Below are 21328 nucleotides of genomic sequence, written 5' to 3'. Positions count from 1 at the left end.
TGTTATCATGCCAAACACACACACATATCAGACGTCTTAACTCGTCCAACAATCTTCCTAAATACAACAGTTACTAATGGATAAATGCCAGAAAACTTTTTTCTTTCAGCCGTTACTGCTTGAGTTGCATCTTTGAGATGTGTGGACGTATTAAGTATAACAGGTTTTCGTAAATAAGCCCATCATGTAATATCGTAAGTTAAAAAAAAGCACTGATTATAGTGACAGTAGTGAAATGAAGTGAAATATCCCATAAGAAACTGACATTTGTAGAAACTTTAATGTGAGAACAAGAAATAAATAATAAACAAAAGGGAGAATTCAGTGTGTTGCAAATCGTCATATTAAACCAAACAAAAAACAGTGACTTAATGTACACAAGAGGTCATCCCAACTGATAAGGAAAGAAAGCCAAACTTTAAAGGAAACGACAAACTGCATGCAAAGACTTTTTCCTATATATACAACAGAGTATGTACAAGACATTTTAGTACAGCACATAACATGACACGCTCAGGAGCGAGATTTTCATGTGTTTACGAAAACATAAAAAATAGAAAATGGATGAATGGATCACTGTTTCACAAGGATGAAGCAACTTTATGCTTGTTTACTTATACAAACAGTACAAAGCAAAACATTTGTAGTGGTGTTTAGCTTCTGGTAAAAAAAGAAAGAATGTGGATCTGTGAAGTTTTCAGTGGTGTCAGCACTGCAAAGTGTGTCTCTGCACAGTATGAAGTCAATCAAAGTAACTAAAGCCGATTTGTCTACAACAGAGAGCACACTGACACAGGAAGTCTGTGCTCTTCATCCGACTGACAGTAAAAAAAACCAAAAAAAACATTTATGGATGTGAACGTATTTTTAACTCATGGTAATCATCTCGTATTTGTCTTTCAGACTGCTGTCATCATCATCCTCGTCCTCCTCGTCGTCCTCCCCCTCTTCCCCGTCTTCCTGGTGGGGCTTGTCCTGCTCGTCGCGGGGATGGTGGAGCTCGATGAGCAGGTAGTAGATGACGGCCGCGATCACGCCGCCCACCATGGGCCCTGCCACCGGGATCCACCACCAGTAGTCTGCAGTGCTGCGAACAACAGCAGAGAAAAAAGACTTTGAAACAAACAAGTGCCACAGTCTGTCGCTGGCAGTCATCACTGGATCATTCACAAGCATCGACTGCAACTGTGGAGCGCATGTGATATTATACAACAACACATGCCATCAGCTCGGGTTGACAACTCAATGAACAATGACGTGAAGAGAGAAGTGTCCATCTGACACCAATGATAACAATGATGGGTGGCACGGTAGGGCAGTGGTTAGTGCTTTCACCCCACAGCAAGAATACATGGGTTCAAATACCAGTCGACTCTTTCTGTGTGGAGTTTGCATGTTCTCCCTGAGTGAGGGTGGTTTTATCCCCCACACAATCCAATATCCATGCACACTGGTTATCTGGCAGTGGTTTACAGTCAGGGGCAACCAAAAATGATTTTTCTTTTTTTTATATGATTTAAAAAGTGATTCTGAAATCTGTGTCTGGAATCAATTAGGCTACTTGTTCAGAATGCAACTTTATCCAGACAACGACTGGTTATATGTTATGGGGGTCAAATCTCCTATGTCCTCTAAACGCATCACAGCTCCTTTCCTCTGCTGGGGCCCCAGTAATTCCACTACTAACCTCTGATGGAAGCTGGACGCTGCTATTGGGTTAAAATGTTGAGTGACAGTACCATCAGCCAATCAAATTTTGATGAGTTATTGACGGAACGCCCCAGGGCAAGTGGAGTTTCTGGTGCTGGTATTGGTGTCGTCATTGAAACGAGCTTCACTGATTGGCCCCATGGGCAGGTGCGTGATGACGCACAGCTCTCCTGGGGGTGATGGCGGCTAATTTAACAGCAAGATCGGATGATACGATAGCGGACCTGCTTCGGGGCCTTTTTCAAGGCGCCCGTTTGCAGAAGAAATGGAAATTGTGAGTAGAGGAAGACCAAAGGCTTTGTGCAGCATTTTACAGAGGGAAACTACCAACACTAACACTGGGTGGCAGCTAGCTGGAGCACAACGAGCTGTTCTGCTGGCCATGTTGACTCTTCAGTTCAGCTCCGGAACATGGAATAGCAGTGCTTTTAGAGCCTCATAGAGCGATCCATCACAGAGCGTTTGCTCTGTGATGGACTGGAAGATGGGTGGATAGGAAAGAAGAAGTACAGGTTCATAAAAACCACAAAAAAAAAAAATCCTAAAGTCACACTCACATGAACTCCATTTCTAAATTGCATCAGTTTCCCAATATACATATATATATATATATATATAATTTTTCTATTCCACCCTCGTTTTCTCATTTAGAGGGTTCCAAGCGATCTTGTGCATTTACAAGTAAGACCCTGGTTTTTGTGTTACCTGAAGACCTCCATTCCCCACCCTGCCACGGCAGTGAAGAGTCGGGGCCCCAGGTCTCTGGCAGGGTTTAGAGGGTAGCCACAGTTCAGCCCCATGGACACGCCGATGGCCATGATGATCAGGCCGATGGCCAGCGGCTCCACGCCTTTAGGAGCACCGATGTTCCCGCCATCGATGATGGCAAGAATACACAGAACCAGCATACCGGTCCCCACCACCTGTGGGGCCAGAGCGTCAACACAAAACATTGAAGAAGGGAAAAAAAAAAACATGACAAGAAAACAATTTTTCTAATTCTGGTCTTTTTTTTAAAGTTTTGTTTCTTTATTTCATTAACTTTGTTTTAATGCCTGCATATAAAAAGTGGGCTTCAAATCCACTAACCACTAGCATCAGTTTGCACTTTATTCATGTCTGCATGCACAATATTTGATTATCATTGAAACAACAATGTTTTTTTAAGAAGTTTCAGGAGTTTTTAAAATCCAGATATTCTGGCGTCTGCTTAAAGAAACACAGAAAACTGTCACATATTGTTGCGATAGTGCAGTTTTTGATTTACAAGACTAAAAAAAATGAAAAAGCTTGAAATGTGCTTGGAAAGTTTCCCTTTTATCAATTAAATCATGGGAGGGGAAAGTTTTTTTGGGGTGTGACCGGGACTCAGATGATAGCGCAGGTTGTCCTCCAATCTAGTTATCAGCGGTTTTATTCCCAGCCCCCCCTGTCGAAGTGTCTTTCAGCAAAATACAAAACCCCAAGTTTCTCCCAATGGTGTCTGAGTACTTTGCAGGGCAGCCGCCTCTAATGCTAAAAGCTGTGATTTCTACTTTATATCTGATAATGTGTACATTTATATAAGCGTATCTTTGCGATTGCACTCTTGATAACATTTGAAATTCACAGCACGTCTGCTGTCACTGAGCTAAACTGGATACTTGTAGTGTACAAGTAATGTCATCTAAAGAACAGAAATGTTCTGATTATTATTTAACGCTTTGTAAAGGAGCATATTTTTTAGGCTTCTGCTCAAGAATTATAGAATTAAAAAAGGTAGATCTTCGAACCACCACAATCATGTTTATAATAAAAAGTACATTGACGAAATTCCACTGCAGCAATTTGTTTGTTTTTCGAGGGTTAAACAAGGATCTTCAGCTTAATGTGACCTGCCAGTCATTCAACTTATCTCTACACCTCACCTGACTTGGTGATAAGCACTTCTAAGCTCGCACACATGTTATTTTTGGACCGCTGCAACAACTTTGTGAAAACGGTGTTAAGTAGTTGTGACCTTCCCAGTTAATGCCAGGAAATAGGTCATTAGACCCGACTCAGCGAAAAAAAAAAAAAAAAAAGGGGGTGGTGTTCTCAGACAAAAGAGGACAATCAATTTTGCATTAGCCACATTTGTCAGACTTTGCAGTGTTTGCTGCTTGAAACGGGGAGCACACAGTGCAGGGGAGGTCAGCAGGCCACAGGCTCACCTGATCAATGAAGCCGCCGAGCATCGACAGGTGTCTCGCAGGATACGAAGCAAAAATATGACCTGTTGCATTTATTCCCGTCACTGACAGAATCCCACTGGTGAAGTCCATGAAAGCATCTGACAAGACGACAGGAAGATAACTTCAACAAGACTCATGCTGGTCAAAACATAGCTGATTGCTACACACACACACACACACACACACACTCACACACACGCTTATAAAACTCGTTTTTCACCATTAATCCACTAGTTTGCACCACAGTTTCTGTGTCCTTAAATTTACTTTAAATTTAGATATATAATAAATTCATGGAGTGAGAACTAATTGAAAGATAGAATTTTAACTTATGCACCGTGAGTGTAACAGTTAAATACAACTGTAGGCAATAAATAGAGAGAATAACCAGGTCTTTTAAAGTGAAAGACTCTTTGATCTACATGTGGAATGTCTTGGTAGTCCTAGGTTTTAAAAAGCCAGTCCGTTTGGAGGTCTAATCATGTGAAACACAGGAAGTTCAGCTTTCAGCTAATAACTGCTGTTTGGCACGACTTTTCTTCACGGGTGACTTTCTCTCTCTGTGTTGAGTCTCTCATCCGTAGGAGTCGAAACAAGTAAGAAGCCAATTTTGAAAGAGCAGATACTTGTGTTCAAATGGAGAGAGCAACAATAGCAATATATACTCAAACGAAGTACAGCAAGGACTGAAAAATCTACAGAGGTACTCTAACAAAATATACGCAGTTAGACACTTCCCACTTCTGCGTCATTTCAAATACAGCACATATTTTGGGAGGATTCACCGTAGTATAATCCAAAGACGGCAGCAGCTCCTGTGAAAGCTCCAAGAAACTGAGCGATGACATAGAAGGGAAACTTCCAGATCTTCAGTTTTCCCAGAATCACCATGGCCAGGGACACAGCAGGGTTCACATGGCCCCCTGGGACAGAGGACAAAGCACAGTGTGAGAGGGGGGAGGAGGGCAGTGGGTGCGGGCGGCTGGCATTATATCCTCTTCATCATTAGTGAGGCCGTCACATCTACGAGAGGCAGCAGAAGGGGAGCAGGCCTCGGGGCAATCAGGGCTGTATAATGTATGTTCACGAGCAGAGATGCAGAATAATAGTCACTTATTAGAAATTCACACCCAGGGAATAAATACACACAAGGGGCGGCATAATCAGTTCCTATTTTTAATTAAGCTGTGATCACACCCTGGGAGTTTTTAATTTATTTTCCAAATATATATGTATTATAAGTCTTGTCTTCATGAAAAGCTTTAGCTGCTGTAATATGGCTGCTCACATGGAGCGTCCTTTCCTGTTTGGTCTGAGTGTGGACGCTGTCATAGACGAGTGAACGTAGCTCCTGATCGATGTGCTTCACAGGACATTTAGTGCCCGGGGTTATGTACGACCCTGGAGAGGCAGCGCACGAGTGCTCGCAAATCAATGGTCAGTACACGTTCATGGAATCTGGACAGAGAGCTGGCACGTTCCTGCTGACACCGGAGGCGGCATATGGCAGGAGGGGAAGCCATAAAGTTATATTATTACAAGCCTCCTGAGTAACAATGTTTTCACAACAACACACACGAGAGTCTGTGTTTTATACGCTCTGGCAAACACTCTTGAATATAAATTATTTTAAATGCATCAAAGAGCGTCTGGTGCTAAATAGTAGATCCTGCGGCAGCAGAGGTGCCAAATTATCAAACAACAAACTGTTAATCATCATATTATTAAAACTTTTGCAGCTGATTTGACAGGCACCTGATATCCAGTAGAGTAGGACACTGATCTTAGTGCATCCTTTGGCTATCATTCATAAAATTGTATTGCATACTGTGTATTCAATTCAATCATCGAGTTGGATATGATTTGTTCTCCCAATGGAGGAAAAGTTGTACGTCTGTGGATATAGTCAATTAACACTTGCTAAGATGTGTTTGATTGATATTTTCATGGTTCAGACATTAAAGACTGTATTTAAATATGGGATTACATGGTAATTATACTCTCAAATATCTTGAAAATAGGTGCACAACTGCCCAACAGCACAAATATATAATCATTTCTAGTTTATAAATTTACTGAATAACCTTTTTAAGATTATATGTGGCGAAGTATTGTTTTATTTACAAAAAAGCACACAAAATATGATTCACTTCTTGGGTGTTTCCTTAAAAATACAAGCTCAGATTTTTTTAAAGAAAAATACATGAATGAGGTGCAGGGAATATGAGATCCTTTGCTGAAGCCACAGGGGAAAGCACAGTGGTGTTTCTGCTTTGAAAGATATTATTTGAAAATAACATGATTAGCACATGTAGTCTCCTTTTAATTCTAGTGTTGCTTTCTATTTATCGTAGTCGGTTTAGAAAAGAACATGAAGAGGTGCACAAATGACCAAATATAAAGGTCGTAGCGTAGACATTTTACCTGAAACGCCACCCGCCACATACGCTGCCATCATCAGGCCCACGGAGAAGCCGATGTGGACGGTGAGCGGCTCGCCCAGGGTGTTTCTACTGAGGACGGTCTGAGCAACGGAGCCGCAGCCAAACAGCTGAGAAACAGATGAAGAAAACAACAAGTGTCTCCACTGCATCTCAGACAGAATCACAAAAGGTGTTACACAACATTTCACAACACCAAGTGAACTGAGCACAACAACATCTGAAACCTGAAGAACATTGAGAGTAAAAAAAAAAAAAATCAAATAGATTCTCACCACCAAGACAAACGTTCCCAGGAATTCTGCCAAGAATTCCTTGAATATTCCATGTTTCAGAGCACAGTGTTGCCTCATGCTTCTCTTGTGTTGTACTTCCATGTATCACTGTGCCAGCAGATGTAAAAACTGATGGAAATTCGGCCGGGTGAACCCCTGAAGCTGATCCGAGGCAAAATCTCCACCTCTGCACCGCCGCAGCCATTCAGCACAGGCCATTGATCCGCTAGTACAACTCTCACTCTGCTCCTCAGCCTCATCAACACCAACTTTCACAGCTTTCAGAGGTCAAACCGGTTCACGGCTGCTGTTTTTTGCTGCGGAGTTCACATGTTCTCCTTATGTGTGGGTTTTTTTCCCCAGTTTTCTCTTGCTGCCCAAAAACAAATTGGATTTTAAATTGCATGTGAATGTGTGTGTTTGTCTTTGTGTGATCAGCTCCAACCCGAGTTGGAGGAAGCTGTATAAAAGTACAAGTAAAAGAGGGTATGATTATTTAATTACATTTATTTATTAATTCAACACTTGTATTTTACACCCGTTTTTTTTTTATTTTGCACACCAATCGGAATAACTTAGGAAACCAAAGGTAATCACTGTGAATACATGAGTGTGGGTCATATTGCGCCATCGACAGATCATGTAGTTTTACGTATTGCCACAAGAGGTCAGCCTTGGCAAAGTGCCACTTTATTCAAAGTATAAGTCACACCTGAGTTACTGAGTGAATTATGGTGTTAAAATTTCATAGTGAGTCCACATTTTTTTTAAAAAATCCATAAATATTCTTTCAGTTTGAAAAAAAAAAAAAAAAAGTCAAGAGTGTGGTTTGTCAATCAGAGCCAAAGTCGTCCACGTCGTTCACATCGTTCTCCACAACCTTAATGAGAGGAGGTGATTTCTTCCTGCGCCTGTCAAAGCAAAAAAATACACATTGCCGGAGTTTCAGAGTGAAGCGGTGAAATGACAGTAGCAGAGTCGCTGAGGGATGCAGGCTGAAGCAGAGAGCCCGTGGTCACCTCATTTCGTTTCGAAGTGCACTCAGTTGGCCGTGAAGCTGCTCGTTGGCCTCGATCTGCTCGTCCACGTCTCTCTGCAACTTCTTCTTGGCATGTTCCAGACGCTCGATCTCCTCCTCCGCCTCATCCATCTGCCTCTTTGCTGTCTTCAGCCTCTGAGTCAGCTGCAGATTTCACAAAGGTGAGCTAGTGAATCATGACTCAGGCTCTCTGGTGAACGTTCGTCGTCTTTTTTTTAATGTCTCCTACCTGGTCTGTCTGGCTCCGGAGGTTGGCATGTTCCTCATCTGACTGCATCTTCATCTCCTTCACTTTGCGCTCCAGCTTGCGGTTCACTTGCTGCAGGCTGTTGTTGTCCCTACGAGCACAAAGCACCAGGAGATCACGTCGCTGCTACAGCTTCCTGTAACTAAACACCCTTCGCAGTGTGTTTGTATGAGAGATGCTCTCAGTCTTACAACCAGGGAGAAAGTGATATGAGTGGCTTCACCGCATGACAGCAATAAGTGCCTGATGGAGTCATAATTCACAGTCTAGCGCAAGTGAAAGTATAAACTGTGTAGGGCAGACTCTGTATATACTTAAACGTTTCGCTCAGACGTGAACCAACTCACTTCTCTTCTCCTTGCAGCCTCTCCTCCAGTTCCTGGATGCGACTGTTGAGTTTGGAGACCAGCGAGTCCTGGTTTGTCTTCTGGGATCCCTCCAGATGAGTCACTCTGCTCCTAAGATCTTTATTCTGGAGGAAAAAAAGAGACAAATGAGAAATTACCAGCCTCTTTTCATGTTTTACGCTTGATGCATGAACAAACTGTTGCTCATTAAATGAGCTTCTGAGGTGAGCGATGAGGACAAATATCTGACCGATGAGACACGAGTTAGGCTGAGGAGAAGACAACCGAAATTTTTTAAAAGTCTAAAGTGAAAGTAACGTTGAAGATAAACATGTATAGTTTTGTCCCAGGGTGTTTTGTGTGTCTGAAGATTTGGTTATTTGGAATGTCAGTCTGTTTTGTCCTGACTCAGCAAGTTTTCTGTGGATTGTATATCAACAATAATAATAACAACAACAAATTAATAGCGACTGTCTTGTACTGTTAATCCTAATCTCCTTATGGTTCGAGCCCTCGTCTAGCAGGGGTCAAGAAAACTGAGCAATACGTTGCATTCACAACATTTCTGAGCAAGGAAAGATGCAAACCAAACATTTTGGTGATTAACCATCAGTGCGAAGTGAGCTGTTTTTTAACCAATCAAATTCGGTTGGTACAATTCAAAGTGCTTCACAAAAAGGAAGGACAAAGAAACATGAAAAAACAGAGCAGCTCGAAGTAAGTTTAATTTACGCTCATCAAAACGTAACTGAAATTATATTTAAAGGGACTCCGTTAAGTATTAAACTGTCAAGGTCAGGACAGGGTCAGTAGTGTTCAGTGATGTCTTGTGTCCACAGTAAACACAATGAGTTTGCTCATAGAAACAGTCTCGTTTATCAAGCGTGAAAATTTGATGCACTCCCTATGTCAATATATGCCATGGAACGTGAGGACGAGCCACATCGCCGATGTGCAATTAAGATATTTAGCAAGAAACTCATGGAAACTTGCACAGTAGATTTGGAAACTTTTTATGCCCTTCCTACAGCAAATAGGATTTGAACCCGGGTCCCTCACGCTGACACATGATGCAGAGGTAGTTTCAGGTAAATGTAAACAAAGAGAAATTTACTTATGAATAAAGTACAATTAATTTGTAAAAACATGTCCCTAGAATTTTTTTTACAGTTGATTTCTAAAATAAGACCACTTTAATCCATATCAGAGCTCTGTGATGCTTTTTAACAATGAGAAAGTTGACTGTTACCTGTCTCTCCAGACTGGTCTTGTCACACTCCAGGTCCTGTCTGACCGCTCTCTCCTGCATCAGCTCGCTCCTCATCTGATCCATCTGTCACACACATAACCAAGCAGGAACAAGGTTTTCAGCAGAGCGTCTCGTGTATCTAACAGTTTGGGAAAGGTTCGGACTGGTGACAGCGGAGGACAACGCATCACTGAGAGAAAACATGGCTGTACATTATTAAAAAGGGCAGGGCCGGGTGACAAACACATTGAATGAAAAGCTTAAGAGCTCAACTCTTAAGGCCAGAGGAAATGTCTGTCTGGTCTGAGTGGCCATCATCAGCTCTAAAGGCTCTCCTCGCTAATAACGTCCAGAGGCCCTGGAAAGGGAGTGTAAATAGCTGCTCACAATCGTTAGCTGTTTCTTGTCTTTGCACTGCAACCAAAACAGCATTTTGTGTCAATTAGTCCACACTGCTTTGCTCCCATGAATGGTGGCCCACTTTACCAGCGCACTGAAGATGTGACACACCGGAAATTTAAGAAGTTCATATCGAGTCAGAGGGGTTCAGTCATAAAAACGTCTGTGCTGAGAGACAATAATAGCAAAAAAACTCAATTTGAAGCTCGGTTAGGAATGTCAATCAGCAGCTTTCAGTGTCTAAACGGGGGGGAAATTCAAGCACTCAGGCCTACATCTGTTTATGATAAAACACAATTTCTTTTGACAATGCTTCTAGCACTGATGGATTGTTACTCTGTTGAGAAACACATGAACACAATGTGAGAGTCTAGCCCAAGAGAAAGCATGAGAAGCAATGAGGGAGGGAACCTGCCTGCTCTTTGGTTTTATCTAAGCGCTCCATCAGACGGTCGGCACTGCTGCGCTCATCGTTAAGATCTTCTTCGAGCTGACTAATCCGCCCCTGAGACGAGAGGAAGACAAAAGAAATGTGTCAAACCAAACAGAGTTCATTTATAGGGAATCCCACTGTAATGTCAACCAGGACCGAGGACAGGATGAAGTTTTCTCCTGAGAATGTGAGCAGGAAAACAGACTGTTACAGAAAGTTGATGTTGAGTAACAACACACCAGGAAGCAGTCATACACAAATAATCACTGAAAAAACAAGATTTTAATTTCATTGTCCACTGTTGTCAGACTGCGAGTGTGTGACCGAAGGAAACTGGAGTGGGGGTGAGGCGCGTTTTCTGAAAACACCCAGACAGGTCTGATAACTTTTTACGGTAAACACAAGCTTCCTCAGCTGATACGCAGTGTCAACAGCGAACATGCAAGTGTCACCATGTAATGTTTTGTCATCAGTAAGACAAACAGTGCTGAGCTATGAGGTGTTGTTTCCAGTTCTCTCACAGTCCACAGGTGAGAGTGTGATCACAGGCGTCTGAACAGATAAACACTGGAGAACGTGATTAAAGGGTGAATGTGGGATTTAATATGTGTGACGACAGCGAACAATAAGCGTTGCATGAAGGTCTCACAATGTCATCACTGAGCAGATTTAATCTTTTAAACTTCCGATGGAAGATCTTGATAATTCTTTTGTATATAATGTGTTCTCACAACCCCATAAGACAAGTTTAAAATAATAAAGTTTTTTTTTTTTTTTTAGATAAACTACAGTGAGCCGCTACACACGGATGTAACAGGTATGACATTTGGACTAACACACTTTCATATAGTCTTCTTATTAACAAGATGTCTTCCTTAATCTTAATGTGCTGGATGTGATCTACCGTGTCGTTTTCAGACATGATCTCACTTTCATGAGCTTCCATTAGATTATACCACCGTAGCTTTTTAAAAGCCCAATAACAACGTGCAATTGAACATATTCCAATCCCATAATAACATAGCCACTACGATAAGAGACAGTTCTCAAGCAAAACATTTGATTCAAAAGTAAAAACACAAGTTGAGAATACTAGAAGTTAATGAACTAATCCCAATAAAGGGTGTCAATAAGTCACCGTGAATGATATCAAACCTCTTCTACTGATAAAGATGTGGTTAAATAGTCTTCATGTCCTGACGTAATTTTATTAATTCAAACCTTTGGCAATATGTTTCACAACATTAACTGCATGTGATCTTCCATTTATTCATGGAAAATCCCTGCTTGACGTGGCCCCTTAAATACTTTTGGAATTTATTAGATGTGTTGTGTCCAGCCCTGAATGTTCACCTCCATGAGCTTGACGTGCCGCTCTCGGTCCTCCACCGAGGCGGCGTTCCTCTCCTGCAGCTGCTCCACCCTTTGCTCCAGCTGCCGGCCCCTCTGCTGGGCCTCCTGCTGCTCCCTGCGACACCGCTGCAGATCCTCCTGCAGAGGAAGCAGCTGGACGCAGAACAGAGCACAGAATAAACACAACCACCAATCGAAAGCCAAACGCACACTAAGTCTTCTTCAGGAGAGGTTGATTACTCAACATTCATTATTAAAACACGGAATGCAAAACATCTGAAAGCCCCTCTGAGTCTGTTTTATACACAGAAGTGTTCAAAACACGAAACTTTGACTTGAACTAAACAATTTTTATAAATCTGGAACAAGGCAAACTCATTTCCATCTAAACCGTTGCCTTTTTAAAATGTTTTATTAGTGACTAAGTCATCTGAACTTCCATACCGATGGATCAGAGGGACAATGAGCACCACACCTCTTCCTGAAGTTTTTTGGCTGCCTGTCTGGATTTCTCCAGCTCAGCTCCCTTTTCCTGCAGCTGTCTCCGCAGCTCGGCCAACTCCCTCTGACTCCTCTCTTTGGCCTCATCAACCTGGTTCTGAAGCACATCTGTAGACGCCTCACACTCCTCCATGATGCTGTTCATCTGCCCGAAACAAAGGTTTCAGATAAGAGGGCACATCTCGAACGTAGGGATGAGAGAAGCAACGCATGCACAGGAATTATGAGCTGTTTCTGCTGATGTCATGCCGTTTCGAGGTTAACAGAACAATCTTTAAGTCCACATTTGGCCTGAAGAAATGCTGGATTTTTACACAGGACTGAAAAAAGAAAATTCATCTCACCTTCCTCTGCAGCTGCTCCACCGCCCTGTCCTGCAGCCTCCGCTCATCCTCCAGGTCAGTTTTTGCCTTCCACAGCTCCTCGATTTGCTTCCTCTCATCCTTGAGCTTCTCTTTCAGCTCTCTGTGCTCATGGTTCAGTTTCGTCAGCTTACTCTGTCAGAGGTAGAAAAGAGACAGGAGGTGTGTTTTGGCGTTCAGCTATTTATTTATTTTTTTAAAACATTCTTGCTTATTACCTGCACGTCCTCCAAACGAGTGAGCAGCAACTGATTGGACTGACACATCTCCTCCTCATTCCTCCTCACGTCACTCAGCATCTCCTCGACCTGCTGCTTTTCCCTCTGAGGAGGCAGAAGAGAAAACTGAACATTCAGTTCTGGGAAAGAAAACATTTGAGGAAAGATCGACAAAATGTTACAAAGTTCTGGAAAAATAAGGGTTCATTTGTTTTAATCACAAAACACAAAGCAAAGTGAAATCAGTACTTCGTGTTACCACCCGCAGCACCTAAAACACTGTCAGTCCTTCTGAAAGGAGAAGAAAACTTTCAGAACAAAGTACTGGCTCAGATTCTTCTGTCTCCATTATTTTGGGATCAGGACTGCTGTACCAGTCAAGGGTTGAAGAATAGTAAGAGAGAAAACGATAGGAGAGAGGCAGAAAACAGAAAACCTATAGCAGCTTATCTAAACAATTATACCTATAGGCTTTATCAAATATCCTAAAAGTAGAGACTGCTGAAGTGAAACTAGAACTTGTTGCCACATTAGAAGAGCCTGTTAACTTAAAGTTTTACATCTCACTGTACTTATATTTGGAAACTACCGGAATCTCCACTGCTCTGGGAATGGAGTGTTCTGGTGGGTTAACAGGAAATACATGCAGAAGCCTTAAGAGCTTTAGAGGTTAGTGGAAGTCAGTGTGAGTGTGTTCAATGGAAACTGTCACCCCCAAGACATGTATCACTGAGAGTACTTTTAATATCCACAATCTGACATTCTTCCCTTAGCAGAGATCTGGCAGAGTGGTGAGAATCAGGATTATCCAAGAAGGACACTTTGTTCTTGAAGTGCTGCTTACTGGAGGCCTCTACACTTTACACAGTCTCATTGAGTTTTAAACTACCCTAATAGATGTGGCTTCCAGGCTCATCATTCTGGAACATTTTGTAAAGGTTATTTTAATATACAGTATCTAGACCTTCCTGTCCTCTCTGAATGCTTGTGCTCTCGCCCATGTGTTCTCCCTTCGTACCTCCCTGGATGTTGAACTAATAGTTCCTGATTCATGTTTCCATCTTTCTCCACCACTTTCAGTTTTCTGTTGATTCTAAACTCCTCTATTGGAAGGTGGATGCCTTGAGTTGAGCTGTAATTGGTGCTAAACAGATCAAACTGAATCGGGTGTCCGACAGTACAGAGGCGTATCAAAAAATAAAAAAGGTGAAAAGGGGTTCACACGTGTTCTCGTGTTGTACCTCATCCCTCCACCCCTCCTACACCTCCTTCCCACCTCCAGCTGCTTCGTTCTCTGCTCCATCAGCCGCTCAGTTGTCTTGCAGTCCTGGATGGCCTGACTCAGCTGATCCACCTTGTTGTTGAGCTCTTGTACTTTTCCCCTCTGTTGATCTCTGTCTTGGCTCAGCTCCTTCAGCTGCACCTTCGCTGCTCCGCTCTTCTCCTCTGCCTCCACCTTCGCCTGACCCAGCTGGGCATTACTCTGAGAAACAGAATGAAAATGTCAAAGATCAACTCAGTAATAATCCTCTTTATAGATTTTTGAAATCAAAACACATTTACTTTTCTCCGGTTACCTCTTTGGCCTGATCCAAATCCCTGAGTAGTTTCTCGAGCTCTTCTTCAAACTCATCCTTCAGAGCAGCCAAGTATTTATCGTGAGTCTCCACCTCCTCTTTCAGGGCCCCCTTCAGGGCACCGAGCTCCCGCTCCCTGTGGCGCAGCACTTCCTCCTGCTCCTCCTTCACCTGGAGCACCTCCTGGAAGTCCAGGCGGAGATGTGCCAGATCCTGACAGACATGCATCACATAAAGTGAAAAGAAGAAAAACCTTCCAGCTGTGGATGATTTCCAACATGTGTTTTGCTCTGCTAGTGTAATTTACCTGCAGGAGGACTTCTTTCTGTGTATTTACCACCTCTGCCTTCTGGGCTCGGTCCAACTCATCATGCATCTCGGAAAGCTGATGCTGAAGATCTTTCATCTCCACCTTTGATCTTTCTTTCTCGGCCTGCATCTGAGTCAGCCTGACAAAATAAAATAAAAATAAAAAAATATGCAGGAAAAACACATTTCAGCCCCCCCGCCCCAAAGAGCTGTACTGATAGAGGCAGATAAATCATGGAACTCTACATAGTTAGACAAAATAGGAATTCATGTGTTTCCAGTCAAATGACCTTTATCCAATCACGCGTCACAGTTCACTTGAATGACCAAAAGGTTTGAGCAGAGGTGCAGTGAAAGAAAGTGGAACACAGTATTGAGTTAAAGTTCACAGGTAATCTGTTTAGTTCTGCATTTTGAATCTCTCTCTCTCTCTCTCTCTCTCTCTCTCTCTCTCTCTCTCTCTCTCTCTCTCTCTCTCTCTCTCTCTCTCTCTCTCTCTCTCTCTCTCTCTCTGTCTCTGTCTCTGTCTCTGTCTCTGTCTCTCTCTCTCTCTCGAAGGAAAACATGTGACTTTATCTGAGAGACTTTGTTCTGAGACACTAGATAGACACAATATCTGGAGAAAAATCATTTTTTTCCTGAGAATCTTATGAGACGATTTCACTGTTAATTTAGAATGAAGAACACATTTAAACATCTACATCTACATCTTATTTGTTACTGTAATGTGATGTCTCGAAGCAGAGAGACAACCAACAACACCTCATTTCAGGATTTATGCGAAGCTATCCAATGCTTCCACTTCATATATAAACTTGTACATACAACAGATAAAATGTGACCCAAGCGTAAGAAAACTGCAGCCATAAAGACCATCTGCACCAAACCAGTTCATCTGTCCATAAAGCTGAACAAAGATGAAAAACGGTACATTCATCCACATTGAGCCCAGTTGTTCCGCTCAATGTTTCACATCTGCTTTCTTTTTAATTGCATTTGCTTTCAACTGTCAACGTTCTTTACACTTTAACAAATCAAACTGTCAATTTCTGTTGAAAAATAACCGACAACTAATTTGCTATGTTAATTAATTTGGTTCACATTTTTAATTTGGCTTTATATCAATGTTTTATGTAATGGTAGTGAGTTGTTGTTTTGTAATGGTGGCGCCAGTTGTCCTGGCTGCTAATCCCAATATTACAAATGAAATACCTTGGATGTCATTTCTCCACATGTGCTCTTAAACCATAAAAAATAACCTAAAACAACTTCAGAAATGATGTGAAGATGGTGGAGGAAATCTGTTCTTACTGTAGCTTTCAACAGATAATGATGAAATTGCAAATGGTTAAACCAAATAAATGCAGCATCTATTAACTGACTGAAGCAGGTGTAATTTCAGTCCCTCCCTTTCAGTTGATTATATGTGACCATCTTCACTAAATGGTTTTAAATGTGCGTCCTCACTGCTGTCTTGTTGACTGAAGTTCTGCTTCAGTTTCAGCCAGTTTGTCCCTGAGTTTGCTGAGCTCCTCCTGACTTTTGGTCAGCTCCTCCTGGAGTTTCTTCTTCTCTGTCCTTGCCTTCTCACAAGCTTTGGCGAGAGTCATTTCGTTCTGTACAAGAAACACAACAACAAGAGAAGGAAACACAATGAGTCACAGGAGCAGGAAACACGTAGCTCCAGGAGGAAATTTGCAGGATGAGACTGAAGTCCACCTTCATCTCAGTTTCCAGTTTTTGCTTTAATTCAGATACTTCTTTCTCCAGTGTGGCCTGGTTCTGTTGCAGGACCTTCACCTCCTGTTAAACACACGCACACAAAGAAAAGCAACACGGTGTAATCAGACGTTTTAGGCAAAGACTGAATCACTGCTCAACACTGACAAAACATCTGGTTGCAGCTCTCACTTTCTCCTCCTCCTCCACATGGTCGGCAGTCTTCCACTTGAGCTTCTCGATCCGTCTCAGCAGCAGGTTGACTTTTCTTTGGGTGGTGGAGTCATCGTCAGTCGTCCTGCGGAGCCACAAAAATATTTCTTGAACACACGCAACAGCAGCTAAAAACTGTAGAGAGTGGAAATGAAATCTGATCAGTTAAGAGGCGTGAGGCGGTGAAGCGTCTCTGAACGGCGTGAGACTGTTTAGTTTTGGTTCACTGAGAGGAAAATGTGTAGCTTTTATTTTATTTTTTTTATTTGTTCTGTCTGGGTGTGCAGCGGTTTCGCAGATAACGGTGGTACCACTGCACATTTTTCAAAAGGGCAGGAGACAGGCACTGGTAGATCTTATTTTATCTGTGAAAACAAGTCCGTGCTCTGCATTCCTGACAACCGCGTGTTTGAGCACACACAGCTGGAGCAGCAAGCCTGTGCTACCCCCGACTACGCTACATGATCACAACTCCAAGGGTAAAGAGATAACGGTATAAAAAAATATGGAGTTTTAAGAAAATTTGTTTAAAAAAAAAAAAAAACACAAATGCAAAATATGAAAGTTGTTGTTGCTACTCTAAGTAGCTCTTTATGTCTCGATTCTCAAAGCCTCTCGTCTCTCGTAGTTTATGACAGACAAGTTTCCCAAAAGTCTCTTTAACGGTCCCAAAACACAGCACCAGATATGTGTAATTGAACACCAGCCTCACTGACTTGCCAACTGCAGGTGAGTGTCTGTGACAGGTTGGTGTCAGCTTGTTCAAATAAGACTCAACATAACGTCATTATTTCCTACGTTACTATGTCACATATGAAGCAATGACTCTTAAGATTATCTATGATAATCTACAGAATTCCAGATTTGTAGATCGGCGATCTATAAATCACAGGAAACCAGCATCACTCTCACTAATAAGACAAATGCAGCCTAGAGGAACATTTCTTACCAGAATACATTTACAACGCACTAATTAAAAGCTTGAATCTTGTTTGTTTGACTTGAAAATGTTATGTTATATTACCAGAAGACTAATCCACAAGAACGTAGCCTGACGTTACTTCATGTTTGTTTGTTTGTGTATGCATAAAACAAACCTGTAATTTGTGAGCTTCAAAGGTGAGGATTGTCTCTTGACTTCTTACAACCACAAATTGGACGGAAAGTTGATGGACTGATATGATTACAAAGCTAATCTTTCTGTAGGTTCATTGAACTTTTAGCATTTGGAGACCAAGACCATTTTCTCTGTTGTAAACTGGGATGTTTAGGGGAAGGCACTCACCCGTCTTTCAGGTACGTAAACAGTATTTGTTGTGTTGCTTGTTCCGGTGGATCCGCTGAAAGCTCTTGCTGTCCTTTCAGAAGATCAGGAGTGACCTGATTAGGGAACATATGACAAATAAATACGACCTTTTCAATGAATGCTTTGCCTTGAAACTAAACTCCTTACCAGAACGTCTCTGTCATCAGACTCATCAGTTTGGTCCATACATAACACAGAGATGGAAGGTTTCTCTGCTAAGAAAGGTTGTTTGGATGCAATCTGAGACGCTGCCTCTCTGCCATGATGGTCTTTATACAGTGCGCTCGGCTTATTTTCCTCCCTCCTGTTTGCCAAAGTGTTATCACTGAGGAGTCGAGCTCTTGCTGACCCGGGAGGGTAAATCCCACTGGGGGTTTCGCCCCTGATGCCCCTCAGAGATGAGGCTCTGCTTGATGTGGATGAGGATGAGGAGGAGTCTGAGATTCGACCACTGTCCACACTGCGTGACCGGTGGCATGCCTGGGAGTCCAGTCTGTGCCTCGGGCCCCTTCCCTTCCTCTGGCTGTTGTTGAACTGGCTGATTAGCCTTCCCACAGACACGATGGAGTCCGTGTCCACTATGCTTGGAGGCTTTGCAGGGATTTGTAGACCTGAGGGAGGAACCTTGCTTTGGGTCACCTCATGAGGATCTTCTCCTGCGCTCTCGGCAGGCAGGGGGATGCGGGCTTTTGTCACATTAGTGGTGTGGTTTGGCCAAGTGTGTTGCTGTCCAGGTCGAGAAGCTGAAGCTGTTTGTGAAGGGATGACGAGGTTCAGGTCATTACTTTCAGGGTCATAAGGTCTCAGGATCTCTGGGTGCTTCTGATAATGAAACATGGAGGAGTTTACCATCCTCTGTGTTTCCAGTGAGGAGCATCTTTCATCTACTGACCTCCTCACCATACCCGGGTTGTACCCCGCCTGGTGAGTGATGACAGAAATGTCCCTGTGGCTCTCTTGGCCAGTACTGTTCAGAACCACGTAGGGTTGACCTTTAATCCCTTGAACCTGAACCCTCACTCCAAAGAAGTTGTCCTGGCTGCCTCTGGGACTCGGCTGCATCATGTAGCCCCGCTGTGGCCTGACGTCCGGAGAGCCGCTTGTCCCGTGTGAGTCCATCCTGACTCTGCTGGATTTGGAGATGAACTAATGAAAACACAGACAGGTTTGTTAGAAATGACACTGAAGGAGCCAAGGCCTGCATGGGAGAGTGACATGAGAACCGACGCTTCAGCTCGGCTCAAGCTGAATGAGCTGTTTACAAAACACCGGAGCAGGGTCGAAGCCTCAGCAGCACGCAGCTGCACCCACTCGGCCGACGTAAAGCCAGAATAAATGAAGACAGACGAGAGCCTGATATTGCTGCGCAATGAAAACAGCTCCTTCTGTGTGCTAATGACAGCGTGCTATTGTGCAGCCGGAGCTGAGCCAACTGCATGACGACTTCAACTGGCCAAAGTCACCGAGGTGTCGTCACCCTCCTCTTGGTATAACTTTGGAAGTAAACGTCTGGCAACAAATGCATTACTGTCAGGCTGAAGCACACAAGTACAAGAGGTGCTGTTGTTAACGCCAATATGGTTTCATCTGAAGAGCCTTATCCTGCGCAAATCATGATAACTCTACAGAGCCCAGCAGATTTATAAGAATATAATATTTAAAATAATTGGTGGCATCTTTTAAATTTGGTTCTCTTGACATGTTTTAATGCTTAATGGAACCATGTTTAATACTAAATATGCTTCAAGTTGCCAGGTTGGACATAATCAATCAGCGTTTTCAAAATGCCAGAGCTTGAACCCCCCCCCCCCCCCCACCCCATGTCTCATGTCACACATCCTCTGTCTGAACCTCCTGATCTTTTTAACATCATAAGATATATTTGTTAATGATGGCTGTTAGAAACCATTTGATAAACAAAAGGATAAGTCATCTCATAACCGGTTTTAATTTAAAACATCTGATAAGTCTGAAACTGCCATAACTGTGACCGTTGAGGGTTTTTTTTAATTTTTATTGGAACTTTTTTTTTTTTACTTTTCAACTGTGTTTTTATTACATTTACCTTCAATTCAGTTCTAAAGATGTATATTTTGATCAAATGATTGAGAGTTTTAACATGCCTTCATTTATTTCCTTCATTTGTCTTTCTTCTTTATTTTTTTCTGCCATCATCACAGGTTTGACTTGGACTGCGAGGAAACAAATAACACCAGGGCTATGGTATTTAAATAGTCAACACAGTAAACCAAAAGGTCACTGCAAAACTTAAGTTCTGCGCCAAGTTTTAAAGAAAAAAAAAATGTAATTACCAAGACGTTTAGGTTGTGGAAACCCCACCGCTCACCAAAACCGTTTATAACAAACTTAATAGAAGTCATTATTACCCCTGTAGTAGGAGTCCAATCATCATACCATCCAAGCAGAGATAGTTCAAAAGAGTTAGGACCATGAAGGAAGAGCATTTTCAACTACTTTATGTTTCTCTTGGAAGATTAAAACTTCTGAGTGTGTCGTTATCAAACAAGTTACAAACTGAAGTTTGTAACTTTGTCAAAGTTGTGCCGAATGGCAGCATTTCTTCAAACCAACGTTTGGACTGCGTTTTCTTCCCACTTTCATTTCAAACATCTGAACTCTGCAGTTTGTTCGTCTGCGCCAAATCTGTTGTCCAGAGAAAGACTTTGGAGATGTAAAGTCCGTGTCCGCGTTAGGATCAATCAGGTGAACGTTGATTAAAACGAAGCTCAGAGAGGAACGGCTGAGAAACTTACCGGCCGTGCGTCCGGGCTGCGCCGTGCGTCGTAGCGGTGCGGCGTCCGGTCACAGTGTCCTGCCTCCTCCGCCTGGACGCGCTCACACTCAGGGGCGTTTACCGCCCGCTCTCTCACACACACACACACACACACACACACACACACACACACACACACACACACACACACACACACTGGGAAAATCACTTATATTTATGCCTTTTCATTCAATATCATAGCTCAAGTGTTATATCGTGTAAAAGATCTCTTCCAACAACAATGTCAGTCGTTTTTGTTTGTTTTGTTTTTGGAAAACTTTCCAGCTAAACGTCAAATCAAATCAAACCAATCACAAGTCATAATCCTGGATTGTATGTGTGAAATTGTGGATATAAATGTAATCAAATTGTATTTATGTAGCACTTTAGTGTAGCACAAAGTGCTTTACACGTTACCCAATAAAAGTAGAATACAATGTCACTTCTATGATTTCATATTATTTACCCATACAAATACTTTTGGGAAAATTATGATTTAATATTATTACAAATGTACAAAATATGTCAAATTAGTATGATCTTTTTCTTTATTTTTGTATAGGCATAGGTACTTGAGATATGGTGAGTTATGAGCAGAATTGTCTTTTGAAAAAGGGTTGAAT

At 42.4% G+C, this 21328-nt stretch overlaps 2 protein-coding genes across 3 annotated transcripts; both read right to left on the bottom strand.

Annotated features, from left to right (window-relative positions):
• Positions 1–256: 256 nt before the first annotated feature.
• On the bottom strand, positions 257–6884 carry aqp9a (aquaporin 9a; the record flags this gene model as incomplete). Of its 2 annotated transcripts, XM_080474455.1 has the most annotated exons (6): positions 257–1087; positions 2416–2633; positions 3903–4021; positions 4709–4846; positions 6348–6474; positions 6640–6884. In XM_080474455.1, 6 exons carry the CDS (start codon positions 6739–6741, stop codon positions 868–870), a joined length of 924 nt encoding a protein of 307 aa, XP_080330581.1. In that variant the 3' UTR covers positions 257–867. The 2 variants fall into 2 exon arrangements, with proteins under 2 accessions (XP_080330581.1, XP_080330580.1); XM_080474454.1 differs by having other exon boundaries at positions 263–1087; positions 6348–6741.
• A 237-nt stretch (positions 6885–7121) lies between these two features.
• Positions 7122–20763, bottom strand: LOC308117036 (cingulin-like protein 1). The gene is made up of 19 exons (XM_080475637.1): positions 20686–20763; positions 18059–19057; positions 17891–17985; positions 16585–16690; positions 16393–16476; positions 16141–16289; positions 14672–14813; positions 14365–14577; positions 14064–14270; positions 12788–12892; positions 12552–12704; positions 12182–12352; positions 11707–11859; positions 10336–10425; positions 9522–9605; positions 8273–8397; positions 7908–8016; positions 7659–7822; positions 7122–7550 (listed from the first exon to the last, which is right to left on the bottom strand). The coding sequence occupies exons 2-19, from the start codon at positions 19028–19030 to the stop codon at positions 7472–7474; spliced, it is 3201 nt and encodes a 1066-aa protein (XP_080331763.1). The 5' UTR covers positions 19031–19057; positions 20686–20763; the 3' UTR covers positions 7122–7471.
• Positions 20764–21328: the final 565 nt, after the last annotated feature.

Source organism: Lipophrys pholis (assembly GCF_963383615.2).
Source record: "Lipophrys pholis genome assembly, chromosome: 11".
In the NCBI taxonomy this organism is placed as follows: Eukaryota; Metazoa; Chordata; class Actinopteri; order Blenniiformes; family Blenniidae; genus Lipophrys; species Lipophrys pholis.
This window is presented reverse-complemented; position numbering and strand designations above follow the sequence as displayed.

What these genes read in the sequence shown, in the direction of transcription:
- LOC308117036 (XM_080475637.1), bottom strand. Translation starts at nt 19,030, where the DNA reads ATGGACTCACACGGGACAAGCGGCTCTCCGGACGTCAGGCCACAGCGG. An exon ending in CTCGTTTGGAGGACGTGCAG is followed by an intron (nt 12,705 to 12,787) that starts GTAATAAGCAAG and finishes TACCTCTGACAG; the next exon opens with AGTAAGCTGACGAAACTGAA. An exon ending in GGCACGTCAAGCTCATGGAG is followed by an intron (nt 10,426 to 11,706) that starts GTGAACATTCAG and finishes CTCTCGTCTCAG; the next exon opens with GGGCGGATTAGTCAGCTCGA.